Source organism: Vipera ursinii (assembly GCF_947247035.1).
Source record: "Vipera ursinii genome assembly, chromosome: 1".
Lineage (NCBI taxonomy): Eukaryota > Metazoa > Chordata > Lepidosauria > Squamata > Viperidae > Vipera > Vipera ursinii.
In genome coordinates this window covers 156,577,410-156,591,706 of record NC_139512.1, presented here as the reverse complement: position 1 = coordinate 156,591,706, position 14,297 = coordinate 156,577,410, and the positions used below count along the sequence as shown (strand labels likewise).

At 38.2% G+C, this 14,297-nt stretch overlaps 1 protein-coding gene across 1 annotated transcript in view; it reads right to left on the bottom strand.

Annotated features, from left to right (window-relative positions):
- Positions 1 to 3,277: 3,277 nt before the first annotated feature.
- LOC310643453 (E3 ubiquitin-protein ligase UBR3-like) overlaps positions 3,278 to 14,297 on the bottom strand; it is a gene marked incomplete at its 5' end in the record, with an annotated part of 115,922 nt that continues 104,902 nt past the window's right edge. Inside the window, 8 exons of the mRNA XM_083367884.1 lie at positions 3,278 to 5,732; positions 6,098 to 6,237; positions 6,677 to 6,886; positions 7,698 to 7,874; positions 7,952 to 8,077; positions 8,223 to 8,330; positions 9,176 to 9,300; positions 11,862 to 11,962. Coding sequence (XP_083224010.1) covers positions 5,615 to 5,732; positions 6,098 to 6,237; positions 6,677 to 6,886; positions 7,698 to 7,874; positions 7,952 to 8,077; positions 8,223 to 8,330; positions 9,176 to 9,300; positions 11,862 to 11,962 — 1,105 coding nt within the window. The 3' untranslated portion in view covers positions 3,278 to 5,614. The remainder of the gene's footprint in view (positions 5,733 to 6,097; positions 6,238 to 6,676; positions 6,887 to 7,697; positions 7,875 to 7,951; positions 8,078 to 8,222; positions 8,331 to 9,175; positions 9,301 to 11,861; positions 11,963 to 14,297) is intronic.

The window sequence follows — 14,297 nt, the reverse complement described above, 5'->3', positions numbered from 1 at the left end:
CAGCAAAAATTAATATAAGACCCAGTCTTGTTTTCAGGGAAGCACAGTATATGAATGTGAGGCACCAACTACCAGCTATGGACAATGGTTCTTTGTGAATATAGCATGTGTGCAAAAATTCTTCTTTTTGCCCTTACTGAGATAGAAACTATAAAGTGATTTAGCTATAAAATGATTTTATTTCCTGCAGCTTGTGAGCCAAACAGAGGCCAAGGAAAGAAAGAAGGTTGAGAAACAGCTTTTGTCAAGCCCCACGGGCTTGCCACTAACCAGGAGGGGAGAGGGACACGTGTGCATCCGGAGCGATGGTGGAGGCCGGCAGCGACAGCTGAAGGAGGCAGCAGCAGTGACAGCCCTCTCCCCTGTACCTACTTGTTGACCGGGGGGGGGGCATTTGAAGTGATTGTCGCTGGCTTGCTGGCGCTCGTGGATTTCTGGGTTTTGCCGGCTCAGCTGTTCTGCACTCCACTGAACAGCTGATTGGCGCAGAGAAATGGCGGGGACTTTAAAGTCAGCCCTTGCTTGCTTTGCTGCCTTGCTGCCATGGACCAGAGGCCATGAGAGGCTGGAGGCTGCTGCCGTGGACCAGAGCCCAAGCCAGGCTGACCATTGAGGGCAGGGGCCGGCTGCTGGGAGCTGGGCGCTCACGTTCATCGTTTCGGATGCTGGTTAGGTGTGGGGGGGAATCTGCCTATTTAGTGTGCAAGCCAGAGCTGTACCCAAATAAACCTGGTTTCCTTTGATCCCAATGTCTTGTCTTCTGTTGGGCTTAGGTCTGTAGTTGGGACCTCTGACAGCTTTATTGGAAGTTTCATTGGTTTCCTCTTTTGGGGATAGTTGCTTAGTAGTTCAAATGCTAAACCAGGTTTTCTTCCTTTACTTATTCAAAACAAATTCCATAGCTTGTGACACAGTGTATACAGCCCCCAATAAAACAAAGACATTAATAGCCTACCATGGGTGGATGGGATGGATTACATACATCTGAAATGATTTAGGAATGAATTCCAAATCTGACAAGACAGTAATGGAAATGAAATTGTATTAAATAAATTATTGAAATTAAAGTATCCTGGTATCCACAGCTGATTGGTGGCTATAGAAAATGTGGGTAGGTTTGTTGGCTTGTGTGACATAAGTCTACACACACTGCCCAAGAAAACTTAAAAAGGCCAATCATCTAAATTGGGACAGCTCCCACTCATTTATAGTTGCTATGACAACCAGGCTTTCATATTCAAGGTTTTAACATTCCAGAAGCAAGCTGGGCTTTGTGAATGAAAGTACGCATGCCCTGCAGTAAATTGCACTGTACGAGGTGGAGCTGAAGGTCAAAGAGGTTGAAGAGGGAAGAAATCCACCCAAATGCACGGTGCAATAGAAAATAATGCTAATAGATCCCAGTGACCTCCCCTCACTGCCTCACTATTAATAACATTATTAAAATGCTTTCTGCAGGTCATTTTCTGCATCTCGTTGCAACCTGAGACTTATTCAAACTCCCGGAGGAAGCTCACGGACTTGCCTGGAATACCGTTAAGCATGCTGCAGTGCAGGTCTGCTGACTTCCTCAATTTTGCATCTGACTTGCAAAGTGAGGTTACCCGACAATGTTGATTTCTTTTTGGTCAACAATGTAAGGCAATGTATGCATTCAGTTAAATACCCGCATACATGCACGCACGCAATCTCAACCTAGGAAATGTTGAGCCTCACTAAGTGTCAATAGTTCACCTTAAACATGAAGACATTTGTCATAACATCAGCTCTGGGACCGACGGGGCTCCTACTTAGCCACAGAATGTTGAAGGAAGAGAAGGCTGCAATGATTACATTAGCCTTTACTCCACCTGAAAGGAAGGGCTGAGGTGACATAAAATTGGGAGGAGGGGGAGGGAGAAGACAATTGGGAGAAAAATCAAGATCTATTCTTAAGAGACGGGTTTCACATCTTGCACTAAGGCATGGCTTATGTACATATCACAAAGTATTGAATGAATCTCATTTGGAGGGGTTCATATCTTTCATTAGAACCAAGCAACTGCATTACATCTCAGCAAAAAGATAAGGCTTTAAATAAAGCTGAGGTCATTTTCATCTAGAAATAGAAGACACGGGCTTGCTCCGTAGGATTTTTTAAAAAAATAATAGTTGGATAAGATTTATATGATCTTAAGAGAAACCACTTGGCTAAGACCTAGTTTAGTTGAATAATATACTTTTATTAGGACCAAAAATGAATTGTAAATATTGAGTGAGCTTTCAGGCTACACCGTCACACCTGACTTGACATTTTCATGCCACACTGCCTGACATTCCCCCCCAAAAAATTGTTAACAACATACATTACAAAAATATTCAATTTTTCTATTGTCTAAAGAATGTCCCCCATTTCCTATGTTCATTGGTTAAAAAATTTTCCCTTCAGGAATCTTTGGGTAACTAAGGGGAAAATGTAAAAGGGACTTATCATTGTTCTGTTCAAAGTAAGTAAAAGTTATTTCTGATCCAAACATTCCAGGATAAATCATCATTATTCAGTATTACTGAATTGCCAATTTACATTACCCTAGAAAACACACTGAAAATGACTAATAAGATCGATTAATACTGGGAATAGTATCCTGGTGGTGTTGCACAGACCGTCCAAGTGATGGGTAACAGACAGGTTTGTCAGTTTGCAAGACACCATTAAGATCCTACCTTTGCTAGAGTGGTGTGAATATCTGTAAGGAATGAAGTTAGATGAGGAATACTGGCCACAGATGGGTTGCACTGGTATCTTCACATAATACATGCATGTTATTTATTACATCCTAACATCTGATACTGTATATCAGCATTCCCCAACCTTTCTGGCTTGGGGGGGGGAGAGTGGAAACGGTGGGGGGGGGAGGGGATAGTTTCACGGATGCACACTGCTTTGACAAATGCAGTTGCACACACGCACTCACCCACCACTTCTGCGGCCCAGTTCTGAACAGGCCACGGCCCAGCACCAGGCCGTGGACTGCGGGTTGGGGATCCCTGCTGTATATGATTTGGCACCGAAGTGTTTTCTTCATTCACCTCATCTTACAATATAACATGAATGATTGTCCCTGTGGTACAAATGGACACAACTCTTATTGACTACAATTCATAATTTGAAATGCAAAAACACAAAAAAACAACAACCCAGAAATGGGTGTGTGTGTGTGGGGGGGGACAATCTTAAAACTGATCGACCTCTGAATTACTTGAATCTACTCATGCGAAAAAAGAAAAGGATAAAAAGAGGAGCCTTTACACACAGATAATGACAGTAGACTTTTATTAACATATTTTACAATATTGATTATGTAGTTTTAGTTTTACATGTCAATTCTGTTTCTACAGTAATGTACTGTACTTAGATTTCCATTCATACAAGCTATCTCACCAGGACGCTGGAGGAATAATAGCAGCAGAAGCAGCAGCAGCAGCACACACGCCGTTCTAGCTTGGACCTGTTATGCTCTCCAAGTAAGTTTAATAAAGCAGATTTTTTCAAGAAGTTATAGGAGGAATCCAACTTCTGTTTCAGCAGCATGCAGGCATATTTCAAGTAGGATTTCCAAACAAGTGTCTCGTCTTTTGTCTTTAAACTGACCAGTGACTAACGCACTAGTATCAAAATGAACATTGTGAAATACCAAAGTTTTTAAAGTTAAGGCTAATAATTTTACTTCGCAGCCATATACACCCATCAAAAACATTCCATTTTAAATAACACTTTTTAGTCATTTTCTGAAAACATTATCTCTTGTGAAGTTTCAAACTATACAAAGGAGAAGCCCTGTCATATTGTTATGCCATGAGATGCCCAGGATATTTCGTCTTATCCCCGATGCTCATAAAATGGCTTCTCCTCATTGGTGAGCAATGCAAAAAGAAGAGAGGAGGGGGCCAGGAGAACTTCTGATGTACTGACAAATGAAGCCATGTTTTAGACCAAAAATAATAATAATAATGTTTCCAATAATGATGGAACAATATACAGACTTATAGGAATACTCCAAATATTTGCATTCATGTCTTTGTCTACACAATTTTTGATAAAATATATTGCCGTGTATTATATATATATATATATATATATTAAAATGAAAGGGCCTTGAAGATCCTTACACAAATAATCCCACAGCCTGGCCCATGTGCTTTTCTATAGCTGAAGAGAAAGCAGCTTTCAATCAAATGCAAGGCTTTATAATTAAAACACTTCTTAAAAAAATAGTTTCCAGGTAAAGGCTTTTTTTTCCCCGCCAGGAAAGAAATTATGTTTAAAGTATGTAAATGTCACAAAAGCCTTCAAAAGCATTGTTTGAAATTGTCAACTCTGCAAAAAAGAAGAAAAGCATTTTGGCAGCAATGTATTAGTACTGAAAAGTACTGCTTGCCTGTGTGCTTCATTTTTGGCAAGGATGCCTATCCTGGCTGATTTCAAATTCCTCAAAACCAAAATGCTCTGTTGATAATTTCTAGAGCACAAAGGCCTGCTCACATCCTCCCAGCCTGTCTGTAAATCAATTTATGCAACCAGATACATACATGTAATCAGGGGGTCAATGGCGTGTGTAAGGGGGGGGTTGTTCTGAAGTCCTGACTGCTCCACTGTCTTTTAGATCAAAGCATCCTTCACTTGAGCTGCAAAGGGGGGGGGGGTAGGGTGAGGGAGAGGAACCATTTGAGCACTGCCATCCTGCAACTCAATCCCTTACCCTGAGCTGCTTGAAATTCAATTAAGTGTCCAAGTAACAACCCACTGGCAAAATGAAGCCTTCTCCTGCACAACAACCCACCCAAAACAAGTCAGCTAATGGGAATGAGACAAAGGGCATGCTTGGTTGGACCACTGTCTGACCACGTGGAGCATTTGTTGCAGGTACACAGGCAGTTGAATAGATGTTTTGGGATTTCTTTGTAATTAAATTAACTGAAATGTCAGACACAACATTGTATACATGTTGTATTATATTCAGAGTGCTGAACTACTTATTTTACACAGCTATTTCACTAATCTCTGGAGTATATCTATGAAATTCCTGAGAATGAATAAGGTTTTCAGCAATGCCTGAAACTATTTCAATAGCTCTCTGGCAATAAGCGAATTATTTTCTAAAAATCTTTTACACATTTCTATACAATTCCACAATTGAAAGTGTTACAACTCTTACATACTTACAAATGCATATTGAGCAAAATCTTAAAACACAAAGAAAAGAGAAAGAAAAAAGGCGCAACGTATTTAGCAGGTGTCTACAGATATACAGTTCATCAGCACAATCAAACCACCCCAATCAGGGAAAAATAAAAGACTCAATGGCCATTTAGTGGCATTTTTAAAGTACAATGTGTGCTTGTTTATTAGTGGATTAGAAAGCAACAACTATAAAATTAATTTAGATTCCATATCAAATCAGGAGAACTAATTCCTTTGTATTTTTTAAAAATTATCAGCACCTAATTAATATAGGGCTTGATTTCATGACCTGGCTTCATGCTTTCCCAGCAAAGAAAAGGACTGGGTTCAAAGCAAAAGCTAATCAAGGAGTAAATGTAATGAAGGAGACGTGACAGCACAACAGTTAGTGACCTATAAACCATTGTAATGTGGCCCCCATCGTTTGTTGATGTGATCAAATGTATGTGATACCCACTGCTGTTCCAGCATTTTGTATCTTTCCTTACATATATAGAGTGGTTTGCCACGCCTGTAAAGAAAAAAAAATCAGAAAAATAGCAAGGCTGATGCAAGGTAATTGACTATTTTAAACACACACACCCTCAACTACATTGTATGTCTGGGGCTCTGCAGGAAATCCATTATCTTTCATTGGCATCTTTGTCTCAAGTGATCACTTGGTTCATTTGCACCATTTTACTTTGGCCCACACCCCATTTTCCACCGGCCGCCACAGAATCCCACCCAGGTGCTACCCAGAACCCATGATATTTACACACACAAGTATTTCTTCAGCTAGCAATAGACCCAAACTGTTACAACAGAACTCTTGTTTAAAAATAAAAGCTGGCCAATACAGGCACAAATGCCCATTAACCACGTTGGAAAAATTACCTGAGATCTCTGTCCTCTTCACCATGAGCATCCAGGTAAACGGAGCCCCAAAGGCAAAACCGATGGCCACGAATTATGATGATTACAGATGCATTGATCAAAAGGAAAATACCCGTTCCAGCTCCACAATTTTGCGAATGCTGAAGTTTCATTAAAGAGCAGTAGGAAGAAGAGATGACATTTTGTGAGTGCAATTACAATGAAGAGGAAAATGTTTTGCTTTAATGAATAACTACCATCTTAGAACAATCTTATCCTTGCCTCTTCTGTATCTGCAGAACAGCTTTTCTGACTTAAAGTATGAACATACTGTATTTATGAGCCAAAATCTGCCTTATTATCAAAGGCAAGCATGCACAGTATACAGATGATTTAGCATTAAAAGAGAAACTGATTCCAACCAACCGTCTTTTAGACTTTTAGCAATTGGGAACCAGGCTTACCAAAAAATATTTGTTTTTCATTCTTTCCAATAATTGCTTAATTGAAAGAAGCAATTCATCTAATGCATTATTAAAAATATTTTCCTTTCTAACATATTTTTTGGCAACAGAACAGTAACTTTTAAGAGTCTCTTACCAAGACACATTCACAGAAGCTCTGCCGTCTGCAGCACAGTCCTTTCAAACACACAAAAGCACCACAAACTAAACAAACTGCAGGATCTTTGGGAACTTTGGAACAGATGAAACAAGTCTTTCTGTGATAGTACTGAAAAACAGTATTATAATTTTCAGGCAATTGTAGGAGGTGTGGTAAGTCCCAGGTAGGTTTTTGTATAAGTAAGACCTGAAAAAGAAGATTTTTTTAAAAAAAAACAAACAAACACAAAAAAAGTTAAATAATATCTTTATGTGCTCTGAATATGCAATTGTTTCCTTGTGAAAGTAAGTTGGCATCTCTTGACTTTGTCAAGTTAAAACACTTTCAAATACTTTTTTCTATAGATAAAGGAAGAAATGACCCAGACTGGAATGAACCATCTGAATGATCAGCAAATTGGAGGCCAAATACACTTTTCCAGCTCTGTCCCTGCTTTGGTTTTCCAGAGACACCCATGCAACAAAATGGGGCTCTTCTCAGAACCATTTCCCTTCCAGGAAAGTAAGATTCTGGTTGCTTTGTCTTTTCACTCAACCCAACTGAAATCGCTTTGTGATTTGTAGGTCTAGTTTTTTTTTTTTTTTAAAAAAAGCGCCTCCCCGCAAAAGTAATTTATGATATGTTAACTTAATTTTCTCTTTTGTTTTACACATCTATTGTGAATAACTGTAGTTGAAAACAGTGTGACACTGCAGCACATTCAAAGCAAAAATTGATCTGTTAAAAAAAGGCCATCCACTATACATGTAACGAGTACTACCGTTAGCCCACTGGATAAGTATTACATTAAAACTTGATGTTTCCCACTGCGGGCTCTGTAAAAGGAGAGCCCTGCCAATCTATGGTGGCAAAGTATCAGAAGGAGTCTAGTAGCACCTTTTCCTGACTAACACATTCGATTAAAAGCCATGAGCTTTCATGAGTTTGAAGTGTGATGGAGTCAGAAAAGGTGCTATCGGCCTTCTCCTGATGAATATCTGAAAAATGGTTTACTTACCTTGATCTGCGTTGGATGCTTGTCGGCAAACGAGACCAATTCCGAACACCACTGGGATACAATGTCAAAGGCTGACACAGACCAGTCAAGGCAAGAGGCACTAGGAAACTCTGACGACTGAAAAGAAGATGGTAGCAAACCCAGGCAATTGGCAAGGACAGTAAATTCTTCATCTTCCTGTGAAAGAAACGAAACCATCAAAAGGGAAAGAGCTAGATGTAGTATATTCAAAAAGGAATAAAATTTCACAAGACCTGGCAGCTGGGTAGCTCCCCTCCAAAGAGGTGATGCTGAAGAAGGCTGGTTATCCTGAGGAAAGGCAGGCAGAATTGCTGCAAATAGGTTTCTATGGAGTGTAAGCACCAAGCACTGGAGCTATCCTAAATTAATAGAAGCAAACAAAACAGGGACTTTACTCTAACTATTTAGCTGTCGAGTTGATAACCACGCATGCAATTTCTCAGCGAGACATAGCAGGCGCTAAAAAAAAAAAGCTTGACCAAATGATATGCATATACTATATACCATATCTTCAGTTTCCTCTTGTTCTTGTTCATAAACCTTCCCTTTCAGAAGTTCCCTGATCACGTGGCTCAGCAACACCTGACAAGGCTTTTCTGCATTGATGGCATTCTGTAATTAAGAAGAAATTCATCACCAAATGAGGAAAAATAAATAAAACGCAGTCATTCCCACAAAGGATCCTCCAACGGAGATAAACATTTCAATGCATTAATAAATAATTCCACCAAGAAGGGTTCTATTATTCCCTTCAGTAGGGAATGCAAATCTTCTGCATATGTAAAAAATGGGCCCCACCAGAGAAGCCCAAGTGTTTATACATCAAAGCACTCATAATGCTCTAGACTGGGTAAGAAATTGGCAGGGAGGGAGGGCTGTACATCCTAACTGTCTTATGGACAAGTCAACAGAGGCTTGTTTATTCAAACATACAAAAAAGAACAATGCTCTTAAACAAAATTCAAATGTGGAACCTATTTTTATTTAATTGGAAAGCAACATTCTGATTGTAGGTCAGAACATTTGCATGTACTTCCTGGGCGGGAAGAAGCATCACGACCTGGAAAATAGCGTCAAGTTTAGAGAACCACCCCTTGCACAGAGTAGCACCAGCAGGCTTGGGATAAAACCAGACCTTCAAGACCTTCTGCTTGAATACTGACTCCTATAATGAATACATTTTAAAATAAAAATGGCAGTAATGTTGTGAAGTTGCACTAACAGTTGTGCAATGAAGCTTCCATGCCACATGTCACAGGATGATTTATTGGCTCTGAATATCACTGACTCTCAACACTACCACAGTAGGGCAGCCTTCTATTTTCCTATCTCAGAAAAGTGTAAAGCACTGCAAATTCCTACAGCTACATTCCAACAAAAGCATTCGACTGGTGCTTAACTAAGAGACAACTACCTCCTTAGCAGTCTTGCTTCAGATTTTTATTAAATAAACCAACCTTTTTCAGAGCTCCTGAATTCATCCAAGTCATCTTGTCCTCAGGGCTGCATTTCACAGAAAGTGCGACTAGAGCTTGTATGTACAACAATGTGAAAAGCACTTTTACGATACAGACAAAGTGTTCTGTAACAATACAAAAATATCATTAGACATTCTTGGGCCTCACATTTTTATATATTAAAATATGGTCCCTCAGTTGTACAGTCTATAACTCTGCAAGTATTTTTCCCAGATGAGCAATCAAACATCAAGATGATTATACTGTTGAGACAACCATTCTAATTTTAAGCGTCCTGGTTTAAATCAATGTTTTATTATTTAGTTCATGTTATAAATTTACTAATCTGTACTACTCTTCGTTTATTCTGCAAGTCACGTGAGTAATGAGGCAATAGTTCTTGTGCTGTGTGAATAATTTAACAAATCTCAAAACTTTTGTCAAAGCCATGTTAAAAAAAGATATCACTGCCTTTTAAATACACTAATCTAAAATATTCATTATCTGATCACAATAATGAGTTCTTGCCACTAATAATCAAGATTGGTAGACTAGACCAAGATTCTCCTAATAGGCAGCACAATGAATAAACCGCATAATTAGAGTTATTTTAATGATACTGGATCTACCAAAAATGTGTAGTTTTTTGCTGTCTATCCCTCAGAAACACCTAAGCTTCGTAATGTGCAGAAAGATATAATTATAAATATAATTACATGATAAGCCAAGAAAACTAAACATCTTTCCGAATTTGTCTTCTAGATATTCACAGAATCCACACATTGTTTTGAACTTTTCTATACAACTTCTTAATTTTAACATATTTCTTGAAACGCTGTAGCCGTAACTGAAAGGGTGCTTGCTAATACTGAATGACATTACAAGTACACTTTACGCTTATTGCTATAGCATTCTATGCTATGTTTGTCATAATTTAAATTAAATAGGATTGGCCTTCCTTCCACAAATAGTACATGGCATAATGCTGGATCTGTGCTAAACTAGCTTGCTTTAAGAACAAGTATTTGTGCTTCCACTTTGCTGAACTACAGCCCTGGTATCATTAGTCCTCGCCCATGCTGGTCAAAACAAATGGAGCTGTAATTAGGCATCATCAGAAGGAACAAAGGTTCTCCACCCATGCTTTGAATGTTGTATTCCAGAGTTCTTCCTAAATTCTACATCTCCTATTAAGATGTAGAATTTAGGAACAAGCTTCCACATAGCCTTAACTTTTTCTTATTTCTTATTTCTCAAATTGCCCAAGTTGAGGTTTTCATCCCATCATGTTAACTACCTCATTGACCTGTTTAGTTCCCAGGTAACTGAACACACCATGCCACTATAGTAGAAGCTAACAAGTATCAGAAGATTCATTGCCATGAACAGATCTAAATAAGAACTAGATTAAATAGGATGCTACTCACACTTGCAGTGTGAGCCTGTATATATGCTAAATGTATGTGTATGACTCTCTCTGCATGTTTTTGTGGGTGTGGGTGTGGGTGTGAGAGAGACACACAAAAACTACAGTAATTGCAAGGAGATGCAATTATGAATGGAACTGCATGGAAGGAAGGACAAGGGAGAAATCCCTTTGTTTCTCCCATAATCCTAAAGCAGGTTGCTCTACTCTGCAGGTGCTCATAGCACTGAGAGAAAACCTTTCATTAACCTTACTCCTAACTGTTTATTCCAGACAGCCCTAAAAATTGCTTACCTGCTGCGTTTCATGTATTTTTAGAATTCATGAGAACCGCAAACAAATACTTTTCAAGTTAAAAAAACAAAACAAAAGCTCCACTTCTCTATAATGAACAGTTTTTTTAAAATTGTTAATTTAGAATATATTCAGAATTCTGATGAGCTCTTACAGTGTCCATCTTCTGCCTCCTTAAGGCTTTATTTTTTTAACTTTAGACAAGTCTTATCTTCATTTATTCACAGAGAAAAAAATTCTTGCACAGCTGTTTATGCCTTTAAAGGAACTCAGCTGAGATATAAAAAAAATCACTAGAGTGCAGCCAGCCAACAGCATTTCAACTGACCTTATAAAAAGTGAAATGTTTGCTTATACTGTAATAAAATAACAAAATGTGTCCTGTAATACAGCTGCACAAAAGTAATTAGGTTAGCCTTTTCAAAATGATAAAATTAAAGATTTCAAAACATACAGTAATAAAGAATTCCTGCTTCCAAGAGATCTTCAGACTCCAATAAAATGCTTGAATATATGTACATGCAACAACCATTACACAAACTGTATTATAGCAGCTACCACTGTCCTCTGTGCCAAAAATGCTAGTTTGCATAATAAAAATAAATTATTCATCCCCCTCCGCTCTCCAGCATTCACAATGCAATGTAAAATATTCAATACTTTTATTCGGCAAACAAATGAAAGAAGGTCAAAGAGGGAAAAAAACTTTCCATGCTCCTGCAACTCAAAGAATTTAAAGAAATTCTTGGGCCTCCTGGTCTCCCTCCATTATTATTTGATAAAGCTGAGAAGACAAAACTTACAGATATGGCTGCCAAAGTCACAACAAAAATTCTGCCCGCTGCCAACTTCTAAAGATAAGGTAAAGTCATTCCTAAAATAAGATTGATTTGCTGCAATTCTCAAAATCACAAGAGAGATAACTGCTGCCCTCTGTCTATTATTTTTGAAACTTTTGCAATGTACCTTTGCGCAGTGGCTGAGGCATGGTTAAGATCTGGATGAGCAAAAGAGATGTGACATCCTTATAAAGCACCGGAACCTCTGGCTGATCCTCACTGCACATCCTGACAAAAATACATGTCATTAAAATCCATATTAATTTTCTCAAGATTTAAATACATTTCTTGATCCATTGCTATTTGATTGTAAGTAGCAAAGGGAACATAATTTAAAAGTAAAATTGGAAATATTTGGACTGAGACTGAATTTATTTCACCTTGATCATCTACTCATATTTGTGACATGTGAAGAAACAAAATTAAGTTGAATGCAGTGGGAAAGCGGTATTTAAGAACTTTTGTGTGATAAAACAAGAAAAGATAATTCATCAAAAGGATGAATTGGCAATAGATGAATGCAGATTCAGTACAAAAGCACAAAGTAAGTACTTTGAGGGGTTTTTTAATTATAGAATGAAAATTGGACAAATGGGAAAACCAACACATGAAGCAAACCGAAGCAAAAGCAAACACATGAAGCAAATTGTACAAGCAAAGCTTTGCTTAGCTTATAAATGGCTTCCCTGCTGATTCACCAAACTTACTGTAAAAAAATTCAATAAAAAAATTCAATTCATGGTTATATGAAACTCCAATTGGCATTCTAACTTCCCGAACTTAAAAAAAATGTGCGGATAGCTATGTAAATGTGAACAGAGAGATATAAAATAGTTATGCTAAATAGGAATTGATAAGCACATTTAAAATGATTATTATAGTACTGCAAGTAAAACTAACCCAACTTAAAACTAACCCAACTAACCCTTGGTGGAGCAGTGGGCTAATGCCTCCTTAAGTAACACCAGCTGCCTGCAATTAGTGCAGGTTCGCATCCCGCCAGGCTCAAGGTTGACTCAGCCTTCCATCCTTCCGAGGTAGGTAAAATGAGGACCCAGATTGTTGGGGGCAATTAAGCTGACTTTGTAATAATGCCACTTGGGGTGTGTGTGTGAAAGCCCTAATAAGCAGGCATATACATAGAATGAAGGCTATTGCTAAGCTTGTAAGCCGCCCTGAGTCTTCGGAGAAGGGCGGGATATAAATGGAATTAAAATAAAAAAATAAAAAAAATATTTTACATGTATTCAATCTTCTCAATAATTGGCAACATTCATTTCTCTTTCAAGTATATTTTAACAGGTTGCTAAACTTTCAGAAATCAAATAGAATTTGATCTTTGCATAAACAAATAATGCATTTAGTTCCTTCACTAGAAGTGAAAGAGTAAAATTCTAGAAAATGCCTTTTAGATAAGCTTCTTTAGTTTATGTCAAGCACCAGAGTAAATTAAGCCTTAAATCTACGCTGTCATATATTAAAAGCTTAAGCAACTTCATCATGATATGGAACTGTCCTTTAAAAGTCTGTTTGCAGTATAGAATATCCACTCTACTAATCCCTTCAATGCCTATGAGACAAGTTGATAAATATAGCTTTGCAATGCACCCACAGAAGCAGTTAGTGAGGAAAAAGCCCTAATATTTTCCAGGGGAAAAGACCACAATTATTGCATGTTGAACAAAAATTTGCCAAGTTGGTTTAAGAGCTTGCATATTCCAAATTCAGAGAAATCGACAACATTGCTGGGAATCATGGCTGAACAAAAAAGGTGGGTTTCCTCATTGCTGACCCAGATTTCCAAATGCAATCTATACAAATAAACTATGGCTACACTAAGCTAATAAGAACTAGTTTGATTTAGTGGTTAAGGCACTAGGCTAGAAGCCAGGAATCTGCGAGTTCTAGCCTGAATTAAGCATGAAAGCTGGCTGGATAACTTTGGGCCAGTCACTCACTCACTCTCTCTCAGTCCGAGTCCTTGGAGATTAAAGGAGATAGTGTGTGTTCACCACTTTGAGTTATTTATAAAAAAATGTGGGAAATAAAATATTAAAGAAATAATAAATAACATCAAGCCAAGTGCCCAGTCTGTTTCATACATGCTAGACTCCATGTCTTTTCTGACTTTCTGAGGGAAATGGTGCAACCTCTTTTAAGTAAAAAAATAATGGGAAGCTGGTATGGTGCAATTAAAGGGCCAGGCTACAGTGGCATCCTCATTTAATGAGCTTAAGTCTCACATGCTTCCCATAGATGTTCTTGGTCATAAAGAGTGAGAGGCTGAAGTTTAAGGAATGATTGAGAACTATGATCATCAAGGCAAAGGTAAAGGGAGGGTGGTAGGGACACCATATGTATGTTTTCGTAGATTTTCACAGGTACAGGTATGTAGGTCTTGGCGTATTCGGGTCTTTTCCCGTGTAAAATCTTACACGGAAAAAGACCCGAATACACCAAGACCTACACACACACACACACACACACACACAGAGTGTGTTTATATATATGTATGTGTGTGTGTATTATATACATACACACACATACACACACATATATATAT